Source organism: Wolffia australiana, chromosome 7, assembly GCF_029677425.1.
Source record: "Wolffia australiana isolate 7733 chromosome 7, ASM2967742v1".
In the NCBI taxonomy this organism is placed as follows: domain Eukaryota; kingdom Viridiplantae; phylum Streptophyta; class Magnoliopsida; order Alismatales; family Araceae; genus Wolffia; species Wolffia australiana.
In genome coordinates, this window is record NC_135841.1 from 13,991,406 (window position 1) to 14,014,217 (window position 22,812).

The window sequence follows — 22,812 nt, forward strand, 5'->3', positions numbered from 1 at the left end:
CTTCAGACGGACATGATGGATCTGTTGGGTTCGGATCTTCCTGTAGCAGGTGACAACGGAATGCAGTTTGCCTGGTCAGATGGAATCCTGCTCCAGGTGGGTTCAATTCTTATTACTTTTCTGTTGAGTGGTTCTTCGACAACTTTTTTCTTTTAATTTTTTTTCAGGCTCTCAAGAATGGCAGCTGGGTACTGTTGGATGAACTTAATCTGGCCCCACAGTCTGTTTTGGAGGTAGTATTCTTCGCCCATCATCCAATTTATCGTTGAATCTGACTCTTTAAAAATTAATCTTGTAGGGGTTGAATGCTATCTTAGACCATCGTGCCGAGGTATATATTCCAGAGTTGGCTGCTTCTTTCAAATGCCCTTCTACGTTCAGAGTATTCGCTTGTCAAAACCCCACAATCCAAGGGGGCGGAAGGAAAGGACTACCCAAATCTTTCTTGAATCGTTTCACGAAGGTATCACACTATTAGCGTGGATTTGTCCTGTCATCACATCATTGGGGACCCAATTAATATTATAATATTCGTAGGTATACGTGGATGAGCTAAGTGCAGAGGATTATCACTTTATTTGTCAATCACTTCATCCGTCAGTTCCTTCATCTTTACTTTCCAAGTTGATCGACTTCAATAGCCAACTCTACGATGATACGATGCTACGCCACAAATACGGTCAGGATGGTGCCCCTTGGGAATTCAACCTGCGTGATGTAATTCGGGCTTGTCAGATCATAGAAGGTGAAGCTTCTTTAACTTTAGTTTATTTATGCTTCTAGTTTTCTGATTGTGCATTTATTGAATGAAGATGCACCCAAAGGCGATTGGGAAACCAGCTTTCTAAATTCCATATATCTTCAAAGGATGCGTACATCCGCTGATCGTGATCAGATCATGCAACTTTATGAAAGTATATTCGGTAGGAAGCCCCATTTAAATGAGATACCTAAGGTTCAAATAAATGCAGAGTACTTGGTTGTGGGAAAAGTTGCTTTGCCCAGAAATCATTTCCAGCCAGCTAAGCTTGCACCCATAGACCTGAACGTATTGCCTGGCGCTCGGAAGTACTTGGAAGCTGCTATTCAGTGTGTGCAGCATCAGTGGCTGTGCATTTTGGGTGGGCCCTCATCCTGCGGGAAGACATCTCTTGTGCAGTTGTTGGCTCAACTCACTGGAAATGTACTTCATGAGATAAATCTTTCGTCCGGAACTGATGTGTCTGAGCTGCTTGGTTGTTTCGAGCAGTATAATGCGTTACAAAGCTGCACGTCTGTTCTTGGCCTAATTGAGCGTTTCATGAGCGAGTATTGCGAGCTGCGCGCACAATCATCATGGGAGAGTTTATTGAAAGAGAGGAGGGGCTTAATTGCTATGTGGTGGGATCTGTTAGCTGCTGTGAATGACAACACATCTTCCTTGAGTTCTCAATTTGTCACGGCATGGAATCACGGAGACTGCAAGTTCTTAAACGTTATGACTGAGATAATTGAGCAGCTGAAGCATGACCTGGAGGAGTTCTCTCTGCCTGTGTCTTGGTCAAGCGATCTTTTGACTTCATCGCTGAGCACTGTTGCGAGTTTGAAAAGCAAAATTAACAAGGTTGCTCCGGCAAATTTTGAATGGGTAAACGGGCGTCTGATCAATGCTATAGAATCTGGTGACTGGGTCGTCTTAGACAACGCAAATCTCTGCAATCCGACGGTAATAAAAGTTTAACTTTATTATTATAATTGTTTTGTGATCATTCATCGAGGTTAGCGGTTCCTTTGGGGGGCTTGATCACGTTATCTTTTCTTTTCTAGGTCCTGGACAGAATCAACTCACTGGCCGAGTCAAGTGGGTTTATAACTGTTAATGAGCGCGGCCTTTTAGATGGGAGTCCCGTTATACTTCGTGCTCATCCCAAGTTTCGGATGTTTATAACTTTTGACCCCACTTATGGTGAACTATCACGAGCAATGAGAAATAGAGGAGTAGAAATATTCATGTTAGAAGAAAACCTGTTTGATGAAGATGCAGACAACATTTTTGGTGATGTCAAACAATTTTTAGTCCAGTCGGGTATTCCGTTCTACTCCTTAGTTGAGGCGATGTCGCAAGTACACTTACACACTAAAGCAGTTGGTCTACGCCTTGGCATACGTATCACTCTTCTGGAGCTCAGAAGATGGGTTCAATTGTTTCAGCAGTTAATCACTGGCGGGAATCACCCCTTGTGGAGTCTTCTGTTGAGCTGGGAGCATACGTATCTCACATCTCTCGGGGAGTGTGATGCGGATCAAGTCGTGGGATGTGTGAAACACACTCTATCCTCCCTTTACAAAGAATACCCATTAGCTGGGAGTTCATTGCATCTCCCAGGTGGTTGGCCATCACCTGTTCAACTTTCAAACTTCATCTATTTCCCTCAGGAGAGGACAGTTGTGAAGAACTGCTCGTACTTAGAGTTTCTTGGCGCACAGTGCGCATCCCAGGAAATGAATCTCAAAAGCCTGAACGTCAAACCACACCTACTTTCATTCCAGGCACTCCGTCAATTTCTCCGTCTAGATGACAAAAATGACCCAAATATCAAGCAGTGTGGGGATGGAAATAGTTTCTTGAGGTCAATGACAGATGTGGCGTTGTGGGAAAATATGCTTTATATTTGTTCCAGCTGGGTGATCGAACAAGCTACTGGGAATGATCTTCTGCTTTACCTTCAGTGGTTCCAGTGGTATGGCAGCCAGTTACATCCGCACTGTGATTTCTTCAGGTCCTTTGCGGGGATACTAGAGCAGGAGCACTCACATCCTATCTGGGAATGCATTTTAAGTGGCTGGAAAGAGGTCACATTCTCTATGGACGTATGGAGCGCTGATCGCCAATATCTTCCTCTCCTTTCAAACAGAGTCGCAGAGTCATTGGGAGGTCCATCTAACCGTCTCTCTAATGCTATTCGGTGCGTTGGTTTGCTCCGCCTAACTCTGGATATATGGAGAGATACTGAAATAAGTGCTAGTTCTAAGGCACATGAATTTAATCTGACGTTTTTCCCTGTTCTACAATCATTAAGATATTTAGAAGAGGAGGTGCTCAGTGTGATTATTGAGTCGCCTTCTTTTGATGACCTTTTTGATTTATATTCTTGCCTGCTCGGACAACATCGATTATTCTGGAAGTGCATCTCGGAAGGTCAAAGTCACCTGCATTCTGCCATGGCCTGGCATCTTCTGAGGAAGGAGGCGATCAAGTTGAAAAGATTTTTCCCTGTACCCGTTGATAATTTACTGGTACGCTTTTGGAGCCCATTGTGCGTCAGGCCATCATCGGTCATTCAATTCTGAAGAAGTGGTTTTCTACTGTAGGTGCTTTGCGCAGACCTTCAGAGAAGGTTGACATGGAGTTTTTTCTCGGCGAAGTCTATCCTTTGGAAGCATGGCGGGCATCCCTCAACATCACCCTCCGAGGAAGTATTTTATAGAAGGCAAAAGATTTTATCTCTGTGTGCTGATATTTGGCCTAAAGAGGCCCTTAGAAAAACATGCCATAAAGGTTAATATTTACTTTCTTTTGAAGCTATCGCACGTTTGTCTTCTGAAACGAAATAATATTTCTTTTATCTTGCGTAGGCCATTATGAAGTAGATGTTGCCTTATCAGCAAACTCTGAATTGAGGTACTTGGCAGCCGAAGGTGTGTTTCAAATCCCATTTCTTCATTTTTAGATAACACTTTGGCTCATGTAGTTATCCGTTTTCATGGCTTAATTTACTTATTCCCACGTGGGGATAAGTAACAATAGTCATCCGATGTGTGCCACATAAAATGTGGCTACACTTACAACAACAAACAGAAAAAAGAGGAATGCAGGCAGATTAACACTCTTCGCCTTTGGTTCTAGACTCTACAGCTGGGGAAATTTCTATTTATTCGTATTGTGTAATTATTTAACTCGATAATTGTCTGAATATCCCTATTAAATGGTTTCCTCTTGTTGTTTTAGGGGTTTGCATGTCTACCAATCTCATACCAGCTGATAGGGAAAAAAACTGTACCGTGAATCATCTCGATGAAATTTATCAGGTATGCTTTTTAAGTCTTTTTTGTGTTTGGACGCTTTTTAACGCTTTGGTGCGGATTTCGCAGGGACTTCAGAGAAGAATTGAACACGAGCGGAATAACCTTACAATGCGTCTTATTTCAAGCAAGCAAAACCCCACATTCCACGTCACCAAGAGTTTATTGACGGAATGTTGTACATTCAGTTTTGAATTGTTTCGTCAGAAGTCTGACGTTGACTGTTGGCTGCAAACTCGACCTTTGTTTGATAGAAATAGTCTGTTGTTAGATATAAAATTGCTCGAAGAATTAACTGAAGGCTGTACGCTCAGTCCTTGTGACCTTCTTGAGGTACGCTTAAGTTTTTCTGGTACCTTTTGCCGTTTTGGTGTACAACTATTGTGGGATTCCACTTGGAATAATGGTGACAATCCTTTTTTTCTTTTGTCTGATTGGTTTATCTTGATAAATCAACCTGTTTAAGTTAATGACGGGCTACTCCGTTTGCTTTTTTCCGTGGGACGTTGCATTTAGTTTTCACGTACTCTTATCATGTACAAACTTGGATCATAGGTAGTTAATCAAAATCTCTTGCACTATTTTGTAGAGGGTGAAGGCAGTCCTTTCTAGTTCTTGCTGTAGAATCTTAAGGAATTCTCAGTAAATTAACTGTACTTGATGGGAGTTGCATACTGTTGACGTCAAAGTTTTATCATGGATTGACTCAAGTCATATTTATTACTATCTGTTGTTAATCTAATTAAAATTTATTGAACGGCAAGTTTATGAAAGCTATGCTTTGTTTAGGCTTTCTCCAAGATGTCTGGGCTTTTGCAGTATGCACTAGAGTACTCCTTAAAGTTTTCTTCAAGATCGCCGGTGGATTTCTCACCTCATCAGAAAATTTTGTGGATCATAGATGCGTGGGCTTCACTAGGAGATGGTAATTTTCTTTTTTGTTGGGCTTTTATTCAGGCTAAATCTGACGAAACAAGACAATAATCTGACCTTTTTCTTTTAGTTCGTATGCGAGTTGCTAATGTTGTCCATGAGATGTGGTTTAGCTGGCACTCTTCTCTGTGGTATCAATGTTCTGAATGGCATGAGGTAGAACGTCAAATTTGTCTCATACGATGGGCTCATTGATTTCATCTTATTTTCTGGTAACGTTTACTTGGTTCCCATTTAAATGCAGGACTCTTCCCGACAGAGCCGTGATCAGAGCTGCTTGCTTCTGCGGCCCATCAGACTTGAGACACTTTTCAGGATTCTGTGAGATTACGTCCCTTCTTACGAGTATTCCTTTTTAAAAATTATGTAGCGTCCTTACTGAATGTTTCCTTTATTTTTTGCGGGTAGAGTTCTTTACATCTTCTTGGTGGGCCTTGCTCATGCTCATTATTTCTCTTTGGATAGATTGCAAATCAGTATCCATTTTTCATCTTCTCTTTTGCTTGTAGTCGTTTGGGCATTACCGAATCTAAAGAGAAGCTGAGTGATGGAGGGAGAGATTTATAAATATTGTTTTTTTTGAAGAAATTTAAAAAACATTGTGGGAGCGAAAAAAACTCGCTACGCCTCTGTTGAGACAAAGTCCCATAGAGAAAAAGCAGTCTCTTCTTGAGTATTTAGCTGGGATCCCTTCTCGTGTAGCTTCATAATTTACCCCAATTTTTTACGTACTTATTTGTAGAATTTTAGTCCTTGTATAGGATTCGGGGATGATGATAATAACGAACTTGTCCTTGTCCTCGTACACAGTCAGAGTGATGAGGACAATATTGTGATTGTCATTTGTCCGCATACAGATGACAAGGATGATGACGGCTTGTCATCTCTCCTCATCATCTGAAAGAGTAAAAATTGAGAGCGATGGGATGATGATGTGTTATGGTCATCCATTATCCTTGCTGCATTTGGATAACAGTGCCGAGGAAAGTCCGTTGTCATAAACATCATCTTCATGCTGACAAGTGACGAGAACAATGATGACTCGTCATCCTTTTGCCCTCGTCTGTGGTGACCTGGAACCCAATACAAACCTTCCTAAGAAATATTTGAGGAAAGCATGCGTGCGGGAGGAGGCGCGGGTGACCCCAATTGAAGTTAGGCAGGAAAAAGGAAGAGGTATTGACCCGCAGTAAAGCATCTGAAGATTCTTACCAGAATTGGCTGAAGCAGGGCTGGACTTTGGAGATATTCCATTCCAGCAAGGAGGATGCTGATGTGTCAGAATCCTTTGGAGGACGAGGCTCTAATTCGGTGGCATCCTAGTTACCTCGATCTCTAATTCATCCCAGCATAGAGTTTGTTACATTCTGTCTCTCCCTCTCTGTCATAATACCTGAACTTGTGGAGGTTGTATTGATTGATAGTTCTTTTTGGAAGTTCTTGTTCTAGCGATTTCTTGATTTAATCTTATCTTGGGGAGATCCGTATCAGAACTCTACATCTGCATCTTGGGTTATTGGGTCATTGGGATGGTAACAGTTTCTTTTAGCGTCCATCTTCTTAGAGTGTCTCATGGCATCTTTTTCTATCATTCCTAGACATTATGATATTTATATTTGAACAGAAATTGAGGGATAGTTCACCATGGTTTTGTGGTTTTATGCAGTCATGGTACACGTGTGATCTGCGACCATGATGCGTATCATTTGAAGCTTAGGATCACATCCCACAATCTTTATCAGGAGGCTATTACAGGGAAAGGCATTTTTGAGTTTCTTCGAGGGGCAGCACGTTCTCTGTTTCATCAGGTATTTGTTTATGCTGCTGTGATTCAGGCTAGTAATATGACTCTGGGAAATTAATGCCTCTCATGACTGCAGATTATAGTTGCACATGAAAGAACGTTTGAAGCAGCTGTGTATCAGGAAATTATGAGTATTCTCCATTCTTTCAAAAATAGCAATGTAAGGAAACTTTAGCTGGTAGCTGCAATCAATTTTTTCTTTTCAGTCTTCCCTCGTGTCAACAGAAGCTGGTGTTTTCTCACTTTTTCCCATTTGGTTTCCTACCTTATCCTGGCAAAAAGGCGATTCTTAGGCTTTAGAATTTAACATCCGTAGAAACACGGAAATATCTGTGAACTGACTTCTTTTTTTTTCTTTTTTTGCAGGCAAATTTCGATGGTTTAAAGACCCTAATCTTGTCGTCGAACTGTAAAAATCTGCTCACCTTTGTAGATAAGCTTATTGTGCCTTTGGTTGCAGAGCTCTATCCTGAACATCAGCCAGGTTAAAAAGATCCGTAGTCCTTTAAACATCTTCTATTTGTTAATGGTGGAAAATACTTTTAATTGGCGTTTTGTGAAACAGATTTTTTCGTTTTAGTTAACAGATAAGGCCTTGGTTCGTATGGTCATTCCTCAATAAAGTTGTGGTTGGACGAAGTTTATGGACACAGTCTTCGCTTCTAGGATTGTTTTCTATTCATTTTTTTGAATTTAATTTGTGGGGTTCATCGTAATGATGGTTGCAGACGACTTCCATAATATCGGCCTTGCATGGGTGCACCTGGGTCTTCTTCGTTTCCATCTTCTGCTCCATGAGGGCATTCCAGATCCCGCTGTGAAGTATTCTTTAATGGAGTCGCAAATAGTGGAGAGGATTAAGATCCTTGAGCTTGAAATCCAGGTACATGCATCAAATTTCACAAATTTACTCGTTAAATATTTACGTATGTAAGAATCATTGTGAATTTATTTGCTAAACTGTGTACAAATGAATATTTACAATTGCAAAATGCCTTTGTAGTAATACCATTTACGAAAGGTTGCTTAGAATAAACCTTTTGTACCTTTCTCAGGTTCGCCGTCAGTGTGAACATCTTGCTGGAAGTCATATAGCGTGGTCCGATCAGAATGAAAGAATTAGCTTGCTGAAAAAACTCAAGGATGATAAGAAGAAACTCCAGGCAAAGGTGGGTGGTTTTCTCTTTCCAAAGTGCATTTTGGACCGTCTAGGTAGCTTTCATAAATTTTCTGATCGGCTAAGTAAAAGCTCTTGTTAATTCAGAACTATGAGTCTCTCAGGGGAAAAAGTACAAATAGTATGAAAGTTATTCAAAAATCAGTGGGCTCTCTTCATTCAACATTTTTTTTGAAGAACCCTCTTCATTAAACATTACTAGAAGGATTAATTACTGGATTGATTTTCACAGATTGAGGTTTTGAATAATCCGGGTTGCAATTTCGTAGGTTGTTTACCGCCCTAATGTGGCTGAGTTTGAAAACCTGAAAAGCTTCTGCGCTGGATTCCTGGGGCCTCACTTTAAACTGCCATGCAATTTACGGAACGTTCATGAGGTTCATAATTGGCAAGTATGTGCAGCTATTTCATCTTAATTTGATTACACTTTAAAGTCGACATGCTGATTGGACGGCTTTTGTGGTATTTGCTTTTCACAGATTAAGTCATCTTGTTTCGTCAGCCAGTTGTCTGAACAATATAGCGCATTTGTAGATATAGTTCAGCCTATCCAAGTTGCTATTTATGAAATCAAGCTAGGAATGTCGCTGTTTATGTCACATGAGATGGAGAGTAAATATCTGATGATGCTGGACCAAAGCAAGGACAACATACTGGTCTGGATTTTTAAGAATTGCCAAATCTTCAACATTCATATTCTCCCTTTTGGTGGCAATTTGTAATCATGCCACTTCTAATTTGCTTTCAGGGGGCTGTTTGTTCCCTCATGCGGTTTCCTAGATCTGTTCTTGATGAGTGCACGCGGGTTCCATGCCCCAATATTCACTCCTTATGTCTCATTCTGCAGAAATTGATCGACAATTCTCCAGCTCCCTCAGTTAGCCACCTCATTATGCCTTCTTTATTCTTATTTTTTTATATATAGAATCATTCTTTCCTATAATTCGTCATTTGATGAATAATTAATGGATTCTTCTTGTTACAGCTAACTTTACATCAGTTAGAAGCTGGTGTTCATCATCTCAATCTGTTTGATGTTGCGCATCACATATGGACATCTTTAATCATCGATAATGGTTCTTTCACGGTAAGTTGGACCTAGATTCAACGTTTTCTCCTTATTAGATTATCATTAGAGTTGGGTGTGTGTCCTGGCCGCAAGATGCGGCCCGGTCGAGATACATCTCCCCTTCCTGTGATGCATGCATCGCCGCTGGGCCTGGTAATACGTTTTAATATACATTAAACTTTTCTCCGATATTTAAGACGTGGGATCTATTGATAGATAACGAATTCATTTAATATCTAATGTAGTCTGATGGGTCCCACAAGTTGTATCCCGCCCACCTTCTGTCCTGGGCTATGGGGCAGGACACTATCCAATCCAGTTCCCGAACTCGACTGTCTTGACTGATTTTTTTTGTTCTCTTTTTTGTGTTCCAGGTTTTGTACGAGCTGTTTAACCACTTTACAGGATTATGGTTTGGGATGAGAGATCAAGCACAGAAGACAAAATATCAGGAGGAACAGTCTTTCAAGTTCAGACCTAGGCCAATCAGGATAGAGGATATTTTGAAAATCGGCATGCTATCTTTAGAGGATGAAGATTCTTATGGCAACCTGGGGCCAGGATCAGAAGATACTTCAGTTGTGATTGAATTACCTTTTGAGTTTTTTTTTCTGGTATTTTATAGGCATGCTTACTGACGCTGTCTGTGTTTTAGGTGGATCCTCGACCGGAGGAAGGAAATTTCGAGGAATGGAGCCAAGTTCCTGAGCGTTTTCTGAACAACATGCTCAACATTCATAATCAACTTTTTGGCTCCAGTTCCCTGAACGAATTTGTGAGTTCTCTCTTTGGATTTCATAGCTCTGCAGATTTTTTGCCCTATTTCTCTATCCCGAGTAAAATCATGACACTACCTGCTGTAATGAGGAAATTTTATTTTATAATTTTTCACTGGATAATTGAAAAACTTGGACGTATATTTTCATTGAAAAACATGTCATCCAACAAATTGAAAAACTCCTATACCAAATTATTTTTCTCTCAACTTTGAAGTCTTCAGTCTTCTTATTCTTCCATTTTTTCTCTGAATTTCGCTTGCATATTGGATGTCATGTTCTTCCCTGTACCCTGACTGTAAAGGGAAACATTGCGAGGCACAATTTTTCTTGGTGTAATAATTTCTTTATCTTTCTTGGTGTAATAATTTCTTTATCTTTCTTGGTGTAATAATTTCTTTCTTGGTGTAATATAAAAAAGATAATTTCTTTTTTATCTTTTTTTTTGATATGATTCAAATTGAAGAACTCATCAATGTCTTTGGACGTTTTCAACATAGAAACATAGAGGGTATTCTTTCTTCTGATGACGAAACCTCAAGTTTTACTGGATGATATGGCAACGTTGAACATTCTGTGAACAGTTATTCTTGATTTTCTCAAATTCTTTTAAAATACCCTAATTAATTTGCTATAGAGAACTAAATATGTGCCCTCTATTCAAGGTTTCTATTCCCAAGATTGCGAACAAGGACAGGTTACAATTATTTATGGACTCATTTGACCTTGGTACACTTCTGATACAAGGTAGGTGGCGGTGATGGTGATGGTGGTGACGAATTTACTGGTCCTTTTCTCGAACATGTCTTTATTTTCCACAGGTTTACCGTCCTCAGTCTCTTGTATACTGGATGAAAAACTTGTGATTGAACAAATGCTCCGTGTATCATTGGCGAACGAAGAGAACGCAGGATCGTTTAGTCAGCAAACTCATGGATTTAACATTTACAAGGTCGCACAAGGACGCTAGCAGATATTTTTCAAAATATTTATTTTTGGTTTTATTTATCTTTTTTGGTTAATTGTTCTTTCAGGACCCAGACGCAGCCACCATGTCTAGAATGGTTGAGCCTCTCGTTAAAATTCGACAGCGGGTGCAGTGTCTTCTGCTTGAATGGTCTGATCATCCGGATCTCCTGAAGCTTCTTGATATGACGGAAATGCTTTTGAATTTCTCATCCGATACTTTGCTTTTCAAGGTACAATCCGTTCAGAGCGGGTAGAACGGGGTTCTGCATTGAGATTGCATCGGCTATGATAAAAAATATTTGATTGATCACGGAGCTCAATCAATAACCCAGTCGATCTGATCTGGACAACCCAATCCAATATAAAGTGTCATTCAATGTTCGATCGGCCAATCTGACTCATTGGTTCAGCCAGTTTGATTGAGTCGGCTGTTAGGTGAATGGGATAATGAGTCCGACCTGCCCAATCGCCGATCCGATCTATCCATTCAGCGGAAACGATCTGATCTGATGTAATCGTCAGGGGCCTTCAAGGATTGATCAGCCGATCTGACTAATTGGACTAGTCAGCTCGATTGGTTTGGTCCATCAAGTGAATGGTCCAATGGGTCAAATTTGCCGCATCGTTGATCAAATCTATCCGACCAGCCTTTAGATGATAAGGTTGAATGTGGGTTGGACTGATCAGCGATTGGAGTGGCCCCGTTTGTTCGAACTAATCCCTTCTACAGGCCATTTGTATTGGATTGCCGATCCCAACGTTCAAACACTCGAAAGTTGTTGCATTATAATAATATTTTTCACTTCAATGCTGCATTACTTTTGCAGGCATTGTGTGGATTGGAGTTCTTACTTAGCAGGATCAGTTCGTTGCAAGAAGCGCTGCCAAAATTATCTGTTGCAGGTGAAAACGATATGCACCAATTCTATTTTTTTGATGGATTAATTCACAACTTTGTTTGAATTAATTCCTTCTACAGGTCTCTTGGAGAGCGTCAATTCCATCGTCCAGGCGTGGCAAAAGACTGAAGTAGAATGTTGGCCAAAACTTCTAGATGGAACCGTTGAACAGCATGATCTTAATGCTGGGAAGGTGATAGAATTTTGCGGTTTATACCTGTTGTTTAATATTTATTATATTCTTACTCATCTTCTTTCTTTTACCTGTTGTCTACAGCTATGGTTTCCGCTGCATTCCGTCCTTCATCGCAAAGTTTCTGACAATGCAGATCACAATAGCGCATCAAATGTCCACAGGCACGTTCAACTCTCTGTATTTGGTTTCTTTTTTCTCTACGGATTACTTTTTGAAAGTTCTAATCCAATTGATGGAGGATCGGGACTGCAGCGTGGAAGCATTTTTACAGACGAGCAGTGTGGGGGAGTTCAATAAACGCCTTAAACTTCTTCTTGCTTTTTATGGAGAGTTTAATACCGCACTTTGCTTGAATCTTTGTGAAAGGTAAGAGCTTTGGAAGGCCCAGTTCTCTCTTTGTTTTTCATCGAACTGTTTCTAAAAGGTACACCAATCTTGGAATGTAGCCCACATCAGGAAGAAATATTGAATATTTTGTACAACTCTTTTGGGTACTACGTGCAATTTTGGCCTTTGTAAGTATTTTTCAACCGATACATGTCTAGATTTATCTTTTCATATTAAATCTCTCCACTTCTGACCTGATTTATACCAATTTTCTCTCATCGCAGAGTCATGAAACATATTGAAGTGGAGAAAAAAGCCAAAGAAGAAGAAATTAAGAAGCAGATAAAGCTTCTTAAGTGGGACTCATCTGTCGAGACATTTAGACGAGCGCGCCATAAGCTTTGGAAGATTGTCGAGAAGTTTAATGTGATTTTCCTGTTAACAACTTCTAATTCTACGTCTGATGATATCTTTTTATGTTATTGGTGTCAACGTTTTAGTTACCTTGCCGATGTTCATCTGTGTTTCAGGAGTTCTTGCAGCAACCTGTCATGGTTTTTCTTAATCAGGAAACAAGTACAAAAAATAGTTCTCTTGGGGTGTGGTTCAAACAGAAACCTGCTGATGGGGAGGCAAATGGGGAATCGGCTCCTTTCCCTTCGGAGCCATCATATTTTGGCGCCATAGAAAGGTTTTCTTTCAAAAATTTCGGAAGGTTGTGCTTCTAGTACGTGCACTTCTACTGATATTTTTCTTTCTAGGTTGCTGAACAATCATCAGTGGGGAGACAAACTGAAATCGGTGTTTGATGCTGCTCCTATTTTTTTCGATCCAGTTGTTGTCGAAGGTCGAGGTAGATTGCTACTTCCTGATCTTTTTCTATTTTCAGAAACCAATTTTGTTTTAAAGAGATATTGTTCAAATGATCCTAAGATATTGAAGCTTTAGTGAGTCGAACGAGCCAGAGTCCACGCTCTTAGTTTCCCAAAGCTCACTCTTGGGGAAAGAAAACATTGAGCTTATATGACTCAATCCAATGGACAAGCCAAAGTCCATTTAGGGTTTGGCGTCAGCAATGACAATGACTATTAGAAATCTAGTTTCAAGAACCATTATCTTCAACGTGACAGATTAGTCGATGAATCATCATCATCATCCAAAAGTTTCCAAACGAAGACATAGTGTTTTGTCATGTGGTTTTCAAGGTCATCATCATCCGGTGGTCAAGGGCCTTCATCATATCGTTGTCGTCTATCTGTTGAATTCGTCTTCACTCGATATTTGTTCCAGCCATACATGTTTGACATGTCGATGACAATTTAGGGATGATGAATCCATCGCTGCCCCACAACCCCAAAATTCGTACCTTTAAGTGAACCTTTCGTTTCTTTATAAACATCCCGGACAGAAAAAAGAGGTGCCCTCCACTCCCATTCATCCTATGCCCCATTGATAGGCCCTGAGGTGAGTTAGAGACTATTTCAGGCACAAGAGATCCTCTACCTTCTGATCACACACAGTACCCTCGGATCCTCTACCATCCCAGCAGTTGCCAACCCTGGCCCTAGGGTCTCATGCAAGGGCAGAAGGCTGCAAAAACTCTTTTTGTAGAATGTCAAAAAAATAATCAGTTCCTTAGTTTGTGGTAGAATTTCCATATTTGGGGTAAGACCTGCCTCAAACCCTGCCAGAACGAAGATGCCCCTCCAACTGCCTGCGATAGTTGTGTTTCAATACCTTTAGTATCAGATCCTCCCATCCTCGCGAGCAAGGGGAGGTGAAGGGAGGTTTTGAAGATGACTGAAAAGCGAGTAAAGGGCCTGTAAAGTCCTGATGGGAGGTTCACTGATTCGTCGGGTGTTCATCCCTTGTTATATTTCAACAAAAAAAACAGTATCAGATCCTCCCTGGAACTCGTAATTCTGCCAACCTACTTGGTCAGAAACGGCAAGTACATTGTTTAGAATTGCAGAACACCACTGAATCCATCCCCCTTCGAAGCGCCTATTTATCAAACCTTAGAACAAGTGAGAGGTAACACATCCTGACCCAGGCCACCCATTCAGCAGGGAAGCCTCTCTTCCTCATGGAAGCCCACAGAAGCTTTTGCAAAGTCTAACTTTGACACGAAGCCACTGGTCCCCTTTCTGTGCCACGACTGTATCATCTACTGACTGCCTACCCGGAATGAAACCTGACTGGAAAGGTTTGACTGGAAAGCTCTAATACCAATGTTACGATCCCCATGGAGATCTAAAAAAATCAAGAAACCGGACAAGAGATAGAGAGAACATGAGAGATGGAAGAGGTAAGAGAGAAGAAGAGAGAGCGATAGGTGAACAAACTCTCAAGAACCTCTGAATCGGGAGTTCTTGCCCTCACGAAAGCTGGATACAGCTACTCATGCCAAGAAACCACAGGGTAATCATTCATCAAAAGTCCTTCTAATGACCTTACAAGGGGGTATTTATAACCCTACGATTTCAAGAATATGTTATCACATCAGGACTCTAACACTGACAAAATCTCCAATCACCTCCGTTAACCTGTTTGCCAGGATCTTCACAAGGATGAGATAGCCAGAGTCAACCTCGAACTGCTCCCGAGTCCATTTAGTCGCTATTTTACCTTTTCAGAAACCCATTTTGTTCATTTAAAAAGAAGAGTTATTCTTATGATTCTTGGGGGGTGAAATTCAATGGTATCCACATAATCCAAGGCTCATCATCATCATCATCATGACAGTTTCTTTCCCTGTTTGTAGAAACCCATGTTCTACCCACATAATTCACTTATTGTTCCTCTGATTCTAAGGTAATGAAATTCGATTCAATCCAGGTAAGCCAATGCCCAGCAGGCTCTCGTCGTTTTCCGGGTGTCTGGACCTTCTGGCGTCCACGAGCAGCGCCTGGGCCTCCGTTGAACGGGTATACGGGGCTGTAGTCGACTTTTCGCAGGTTTGGAGAACTGCTTCCAAGAACATGAAGAAACGGCGATCTTTAGCCGAACTATTGAAGACCTTAGAAGCAACTGGCCTCTCGAAGCGCAGATCGCTTCTCTCTGAGGTATTTTCGCATCTTTTCAAATAAAAATGAAAAATCTGATTCCTCTTAATAATTCGATTCCTTTGGGGTAAGTACCATTTCTTGGTTTTTTCCTTGCAATGGGCCTTTTTTAGATCAGACTTTATATTCTGACTAATTAGTACTATTTCTATTTGACTGAATTAAATTTGATAGTATTCGGTATCTTTGCAACTACTTGCTCGGATCAGATAAGAGTTTTTAGATTTCATTACCCACCGTTTTTTTTACTGGAATTTTGCAACCGAAATTTATTTCAGAAAAATATGTCTTGTTCAATTTCTTTGGAAAGAGTCTGATGGGTCGGACTTTTAGCCCTGAAAAACAAAATTTTGTACCGTTCGGAGAAATAAGACGCCCCACTTAATTAATTTTTCAATAACTTTCAATGGTCCCCTGCTTGATATTTCTCAATGATTTTTCCTTTCGTGCTAATTTATCTTCAGGCGGAGATGTCCGACCAGTCAAGCAATCTCTTCCTTCAGCCGTCATACGACGTAGATCATCTGCTGCTTCCGGAGTCTGACTCAGCGAGTCTCCCTGTCAACGGTCAATTGGTTAATCACGTTGACTTTGACTCCGAGTTGAAAAAGTCAAACCGGGGATACTTCAAGAGCCTCTCTCTGCTACAAGAGATACGCCAAGCTCGCTTGAATTTCCACAAGGACTTGTCTCTCGAACAGGTCGGCATCTTTCAAACGCCGTGACTGTGGGTTTCGCTTTCGCCATCTTTGAGTTTTTTCAACTCTTTTCTTGTTGTGCAGGTCAATCGGGCCGTGTCCTTCGTCGACCATCTGATCGCAATTCAACAAGAACAGCGTTCCATTCTGTACGATTTTCGCGGGAAAATAAAGAAAGCTAGAGATCACTGTTCTTTGTTGAGAACTATTGGTAAGGATTTAACAATGTGTTCTAAATATTCCTACTTGAACGAAGTTCCTCTGTTGTTAATAAATCGTATCATGATCTGGAAATAAATACTCTGCAGGAAATGGGGGAGGTCTGCGGTTATCCTTGGATCATCGTTCGATTTCGCGGTGCATGTGGAAGCAGAAGGTGAGCATCCGAAATCTGAGCGATAATCAACCGGATTCATCTGTTCATCTATAATTTACCTCACGCGTTTTCGCGATTTCTTGCAGAAACTGTTCGATCAGTTGGTGGTGATGACGAGCGACATGGCTCTGGTCACGGAGTGCGTCGGGAACGCTCATCTGAGTGGCTGCCGAGACGTGAGGGATGAAGCCTTGAAGATCTCCGAGTTCCTCGGCTGCCAAACTGAACGACTGTTTAAATCCAAGGTTTGTGTAGTTTTCCCGCCAATTTCGGCTTCAAATGGGACTTTTGCGATCAGATCTCGGCTAATTTCTTTCTCAGCAATCGCTTGATCGGTTCCTTCTCGGGAGATGCGCGGGGGCGAGCACGTCGGTGGACTTGGAGTATCCGTATTTGGTTACCAAGGAAATGGAAGCGCTGGTGATTGAAAATTTCAAAGTCGTTTGTTCTATGGAAGACGAGATGAACAGCCTCGCCCGTTCCAGAGCTTCCAAGAGATCCGTCGATGGCGTCTTGTTTAGCCGATTTGAACCGCTCTTCGCCGAGGTATGTCTCCGTTGTTATCAATTTGATCTGGACTGAAGAGCCAACGCTGATGGTTGAGGATACAGGGGAAGCGGATCGAGCAGGAACTCCGCGGCGATGCGGCAGAAGATTCTCAGATTCTCGCCGAACAGGAGGCTGCGTTCGCTGGATCTTACGTCAAGTCCGTCGGCACGATCGAAGGTTTGATCGAGAAGTTGAGCAAATTCGATCGTCAATCTGAGGAACAGCAACCGGACGAGAAGATCACTTCGTGGAGCACTATATTCAGAAACTTTTTCTCGGAATTGCAACTCGATCTCGTGCTGGAATCTTCCAGACGAACGCTGATCAAAGCCGGAGAGCTGTGGCGGAGCGCGGGAAGTAAGAACGACGGGATTTGCGTCAGGGTGGAGGCTCAGCTGCAGCATCTCCACGAGCTGCTGGATCTGTTCTTGAGTTTTGTCGACGCGCTGCTCTTGGATTTCCTGGCGGCCCATAACGCCGTAAGTTCCCGTTTTCTCCGTGGAATCACCTCGATTTCTTCGTTTTTCTTCTTCGTGATTCGTCTTCGGTGAGCAGATCTGCGAAGCTTCGAAGACGATCGCGCAGATCTTCGTTCTCTTGTTCTCCGAGGGATTGGGGGGGAAGGCGGACGAGCGGGAGGAAGAAGACGCCTCCGGTCCTTGCGAAGATGCCACTGGAACTGGAATGGGAGAGGGCGACGGCGCCAACGACGTGAGCAATCAAATCGAAGACGAAGATCAGCTCCTCGGCGCCTCCGCCGAGAAGGTAGGGTTAATTGTTCTTCCGCATTCCCCAAAATCCTTATCTCAGCTGCATCAATCTTTTCTCCGATTCTGAATTCCGAGTTCTGAATTCCCGCAGAACGATGGAACCGAGAACGCAGCCGAGAATGCGCCGAGCAAGACGGATCAAGGGATTGAAATGGAGGAGGATTTCGCCGCGGATATGCTCAGCGTCAGCGAAGATTCGGAGGACGAACAGAACCAGGAAGAGGACGAAGACGACGTGGATATCGAGTCCGCCATGGGAAAAGGCGACGATGGCAGCGAGGTGGTCGACGAGAAGCTCTGGGACAAGGAAGAAGACGGCGATGGCGATCAGACGACGGAGAAGTACGAATCCGGACCTGCCGTCGGGGAAGACGATCCGAGCTCGAGGGAGCTCAGAGGCAAGGATTCCACCATCGCGGAAGACGACGAGGCTGGGGAGCTCGCCGACGAAGAAATGGCGGAGGACGATCAAGCAAACCCTAGCGGCTCCGACGACGAATGCTCCGCAGAGAAGGCGGAGATGGACGGATCCGACGCCTTCCAAGAGCCGACCGGAATCGAGCTCGAGCAGAAGAACGATCATCCAGAAGAAGAACCGATGGAGGAGGCAGCCGATCTCCAAGAAGATGATAATCAAGAAGATGATAATCAAGAAGAACAGGAAGATGATCGCATGGAGACGGATGAGAACGGGACCGATGCCGCGGGGGCGGGGGAATCGGCCGAAGCGGAGGAGAAGAATGAACAGAAGGAGGACGACGCCTCCGCGGCGGATTCAGCTTCCACGGCGGCGGATCAGCAAGGTTCGAGCGCCATAGCCGACGATCTCCAAGCCAGAAGCAGCGCGCCGTCGGGGGAGATGACCTCCGAGGACGCGCCGAGGAAGGAGACGACCGCGCCGGACTCCCGCGGAGGCGAGAAGCTCGGCGTGGAAGAAGGCGAAGAAGGTGAAGAAGGCGAGAAACCACCGCCATCTCTGCAGAGAATCGCCCCCAATCCCTACCGCAGCCTCGGCGACGCCATGGAAGACTGGAAGGAGAGAGTCAAGCTCTCGGACGACCCCGACCGGGAGGGAGACGGCGGCGGCGACGAGTACCAGTTCGTCTCTGAGCCGGAGAAGACCCCCGGCAGCTCCCAGACCTTGGCCCCCGCCGCCCACGACCAGATCGAGCAGAACATCCAGAGGAAGGAATCCGCCATGGAAGAAGCCGATCAAGCGGAGGAGAGAAAGAGAATCCCCAAGGAAGAAGAACACACGGCGGAGCCTCAGAGAGTGAAGAGATCCTCGGAAGCTTCTTCTTCTTCCGCCAAGGGCGGCGAGGAATCATGGAAGAAGCCGCCGGAGGCGGAGGAGGAGGAATTGGGGCGGAGGCCGAGCTCGGAGTCCGCCGCGGATCTCGTCTTGTTTGAGCGAGCCGGTTTGGAAGCGGAGCCCTTCGAGGAGGACGAAGAAGAAGAAGAAGGGACTCCAGAGAAGAAGAGGGAAGAGGAGAGGGAGATGGAGGAGGCGACGGCGGAGTGGAGGAGGTACGAGCGGAAGACGACGAGGCTGTCGCAGGAGCTGTGCGAGCAGCTGCGGGTGGTGATGGAGCCGACGGTGGCGAGCAAGCTGCAGGGGGACTACAAGTCGGGGAAACGGATAAACATGAAGAAGGTGATCCCGTACATAGCGAGCCAGTACCGGAAGGACAAGATCTGGCTGAGGAGGACGAAGCCGAACCGGCGGGAGTACCAGGTGGTGGTCGCGGTGGACGACTCGCGGAGCATGTCGGAGGGCGGCTGCGGGGAGTTCGCGGTGCAGGCGCTGGCGCTCATCTGCCGAGCCATGGCTCAGCTCGAGGTCGGCCAGCTCGCCGTCGCCTCCTTCGGCGAGAAGGGCAACGCGCGCCTGCTCCACGACTTCGACCGCCCCTTCACCCCCGACGCCGGCGCCCGGATCCTCTCCAGCCTCTCCTTCAAGCAGGACAACACCGTCAGGGACGAGCCCGTGGTCGAGCTGCTCGGCTTCCTCGACCGCGTGCTGGACCAGGCCGTGGCTCGGGCTCGCCTGCCCTCCGGCGTTAACCCCCTCCACCAGCTCATCCTCATCATCGCCGACGGCCGCTTCCAAGACAAGGTCCGTCCCTCCCTCCGTCCCGGACGGAAAAATTCGTTTGTCATAGCGAGGCCACGTGGCTGCATCACAACCGTCCGATGTGAATCGGACGGTTTTTCGGCCTACAGGGCGAAAACCGTCCCGTCCCGTGGTTCCCGGGACGAATTTTCGGTCCGAATTCCGTCCATTGCCTTGGACGGGACGTTTTGTTCGTCCATCCCCTCAGTTGTCTTCATCTGAGCTTTTTTCTTTTTCTTCTTTTTAGGAGAGTTTGAGGCGACGGGTGAGAGATATTCTGCAGAGGAGGAGGATGATCGCCTTCGTGCTCCTCGACAACCCCGAGGAGTCCATTATGGATATACCCGTAAGCTCACATCTCTCTCTCTCAATATATATATATATTCTCACTCTCTGAAAATGGAATTGGTGGGGGAATCTGCAGGAGTACTCGTTCGCCGGAGGCAAGTTCTCTTGCACCAAGTACATGGACAGCTTCCCCTTCCCCTTCTACGTCGTCCTCCGGAATATCGAAGCTCTCCCCCGGACGGTCTCGGACTTGCTCCGCCAGGTAAAATAATCATCATCGTCGTCGTCGTTATTATCTCTCTTTATTTCATCTTCGTCTTACGCGGTCTTTTGTGTTCTTGGCTGCAGTGGTTCCTGCTGATGCAGAGCGCCGATTGAGCCACTTTTTGACAGAGGTTTTCCTATTTTTGATTCAATTAATTTTATTTGACGATAATCTTAGTGTTTTACACAGTTGACCTTGAAATTAGCATCCATATATATGCAAATCTGCCCTGAAATTAGTCTTACAATGAGGATCGTAAAACTTCTTTCTTCAATTTCTCCCATGTCTCTCGGTCTTTTTTTGATGTTGGTTATTTAATTTCATGCCTTCAACCATTTTAAAAACACGGCCAACCACTTTTCACCATTTTCAACCATAGCAGATGGGTATTGGAAGGATACATGGATACCTAATAGCTTTGTCCATAACATTATAAATGCACTGTTTCTCTCCATATTTTTTACGTGACTTTAGAGTTATTATGTTGGTAAGTAAAATTTTATAGTTAAATGTGCTTGGGCGAGAGCAGTACCAGGATGGGTGACTGCCTGGGAAGTCCTCGTGGGTGACCACAGCATGATCACAGTTCAAAATTTCAAAAAAAATAATATTAATTGATATTTATTGCTTACAAATTTCATATATTGCGAATTACAGAGAGTTTAAACTAGCGTTTGCCCATCCCGATACCGGTACCGGATGCCGGTATCGGGACGGATACCGTATCGAATACTGGGAAGTCAATTTCCGGTATCCGTTCATTCCGATGTTGGCATCCATCTCCGTCTCAGGTGGGAGGATTACGACATCGGTTGTGGATATCGGTTTTCAATATCCACTCTGAAAGTATATTTAAAAATAATATTAATTGACAACTATTCAGCGATAGGTCAATTTAACATGGGCCAGAGAGTTAGGAGAGAAATTTTTAAGAGGTAAGTCATCACATTTAATTCATACAGCTACATATTTTTATTTTTTTCCATATGGGATAACTGGATTCGGGTTTGGTGTCAAATCCGAATCCCTTTGTCCCATATGGAAGAATATAGAAAATTTCGCTTCTATTTATTGCACGCTGTGATAATATATTAAATAATGACTAAATATAAAGGTCAATAAATATTGCAAATATGGGCTATAATATAATTTTACTTTAAAAAAATATCGGATTCATTCAATATATACAAAGAAAGATTTCTAAATTCTTGCATGTGGGAAAACGGGATTCTGAGTTTACATTAAACTTTAATCCTGTTATCCCATATCGAAGAAAATAAAAATTTTAAACTCTATATATTAACTGAGATTCAAATAAAATAAAACCATTTAATCCGGATACGATATCCGGATATTGAAAACCGATATCCGGCATCCGGTATCCGTCTCCAACATCCGGATACCGGAAAACCGATATAAGGTATCCGATACCCTGTTCATCTTCAACCCCCCGATACCGATATCCGTCTAACCCCAACTGATATTGACCGATATCCGATATCCAGCCCCGTCCCATTTTTTCGCAGATATCGGAAATCGGTTGTCCGTTACCGGATATCGAACGGATATCAGTTGGGCATTTGCTAGTTTAAACTAACCCTGCTTGAGTTCTATGAAGTCAATCATGTTTGATTCTAATAAATAAATTTCCACTTCAATGTGAGCACAATATTTCAAGAGTTAAATGAGTAATTTATTGAGTTCTTGAGGCAGGTTTATGGAGGTCTAGATCAAGTCCAAATCTCTCATTCACACTATGATGGCAATAATCATAAGAATCATTAGGATAAAAAATAATTTGACTAGCATAGCCGAAATACTTTTTCTACCTTTACCAAAAGTAAACCAAACATTTTGTTCATTATATCTTGGGACCTAAAACTGATATCCCTGGTTCTAATATTATTTTGGTTCACTGATGCTCATGAAAAATATCATGCAAAGATTTTCATCAAAATCAAGATTATTTCTTAAACTCTCTTATCTAATGATTTTGGAAATTCAGATAATGTTAAATCTAGAAATCAAGTTTACTATGAAAATGAAATTGAGAAGTAGTTTTGTGCACAAGAGTCCAACTCTTTTATCTAGGCCAGTCGATGAATTTCTTTGAATTCTGATGACATGTTCATCAGCCCTATACAAATGATGAACACATAAGAACTCCAGGAGAACCAGAGAAGTATTAAAGAAAAGAATGGGGAAACTGAAGAGTGAACGAGAGATGAGCTATGGAGGTCAAGATGGCCAGAGAAACACCATGAACGAAACATACACCTTGTTTATTTTATTTGATGAGGTAAAAAGAATGAGGACTTCTGTCACAAATGATGTTAATACAAAGAAATATTTGGACTTATATTTACTATGCTTTTAAGTCAATATGATAAATAAGATTTTATCTAGGGTATGAGGGAGAGTCAAAATAGGTAACGATCTAGATGTAAATAGCATGTAAGGATTTCAAAGAACAAAT

At 43.1% G+C, this 22,812-nt stretch overlaps 1 protein-coding gene across 3 annotated transcripts in view; it reads left to right on the forward strand.

Annotated features, from left to right (window-relative positions):
- Positions 1–20,583, forward strand: part of LOC144705514 (midasin-like protein) — a 38,601-nt gene extending 18,018 nt beyond the window's left edge. For 2 of the 3 annotated variants that reach the window (XM_078578241.1, XM_078578243.1), the window contains exons 29-75: positions 7–96; positions 168–233; positions 299–463; positions 538–745; positions 813–1,705; positions 1,807–3,276; positions 3,352–3,538; positions 3,616–3,678; positions 3,989–4,068; positions 4,132–4,395; positions 4,852–4,987; positions 5,066–5,151; positions 5,240–5,316; positions 6,662–6,803; positions 6,876–6,959; positions 7,166–7,283; positions 7,528–7,682; positions 7,855–7,968; positions 8,246–8,368; positions 8,456–8,632; positions 8,725–8,853; positions 8,962–9,063; positions 9,420–9,626; positions 9,701–9,820; positions 10,487–10,568; positions 10,643–10,773; positions 10,856–11,020; positions 11,618–11,693; positions 11,770–11,882; positions 11,967–12,046; positions 12,138–12,251; positions 12,332–12,400; positions 12,497–12,638; positions 12,743–12,903; positions 12,974–13,065; positions 15,051–15,277; positions 15,742–15,978; positions 16,060–16,186; positions 16,284–16,351; positions 16,438–16,596; positions 16,673–16,897; positions 16,963–17,379; positions 17,456–17,665; positions 17,762–19,786; positions 20,031–20,129; positions 20,208–20,333; positions 20,420–20,583. In XM_078578241.1, the coding sequence (XP_078434367.1) occupies positions 7–96; positions 168–233; positions 299–463; positions 538–745; positions 813–1,705; positions 1,807–3,276; positions 3,352–3,538; positions 3,616–3,678; positions 3,989–4,068; positions 4,132–4,395; positions 4,852–4,987; positions 5,066–5,151; positions 5,240–5,316; positions 6,662–6,803; positions 6,876–6,959; positions 7,166–7,283; positions 7,528–7,682; positions 7,855–7,968; positions 8,246–8,368; positions 8,456–8,632; positions 8,725–8,853; positions 8,962–9,063; positions 9,420–9,626; positions 9,701–9,820; positions 10,487–10,568; positions 10,643–10,773; positions 10,856–11,020; positions 11,618–11,693; positions 11,770–11,882; positions 11,967–12,046; positions 12,138–12,251; positions 12,332–12,400; positions 12,497–12,638; positions 12,743–12,903; positions 12,974–13,065; positions 15,051–15,277; positions 15,742–15,978; positions 16,060–16,186; positions 16,284–16,351; positions 16,438–16,596; positions 16,673–16,897; positions 16,963–17,379; positions 17,456–17,665; positions 17,762–19,786; positions 20,031–20,129; positions 20,208–20,333; positions 20,420–20,449 (10,431 nt within the window). In that variant the 3' untranslated portion in view covers positions 20,450–20,583. The remainder of the gene's footprint in view (positions 1–6; positions 97–167; positions 234–298; positions 464–537; positions 746–812; positions 1,706–1,806; positions 3,277–3,351; positions 3,539–3,615; positions 3,679–3,988; positions 4,069–4,131; positions 4,396–4,851; positions 4,988–5,065; positions 5,152–5,239; positions 5,317–6,661; positions 6,804–6,875; positions 6,960–7,165; positions 7,284–7,527; positions 7,683–7,854; positions 7,969–8,245; positions 8,369–8,455; positions 8,633–8,724; positions 8,854–8,961; positions 9,064–9,419; positions 9,627–9,700; positions 9,821–10,486; positions 10,569–10,642; positions 10,774–10,855; positions 11,021–11,617; positions 11,694–11,769; positions 11,883–11,966; positions 12,047–12,137; positions 12,252–12,331; positions 12,401–12,496; positions 12,639–12,742; positions 12,904–12,973; positions 13,066–15,050; positions 15,278–15,741; positions 15,979–16,059; positions 16,187–16,283; positions 16,352–16,437; positions 16,597–16,672; positions 16,898–16,962; positions 17,380–17,455; positions 17,666–17,761; positions 19,787–20,030; positions 20,130–20,207; positions 20,334–20,419) is intronic. The other variant, XM_078578242.1, reaches the window with a different exon arrangement.
- The last annotated feature ends 2,229 nt before the right edge of the window (positions 20,584–22,812 follow it).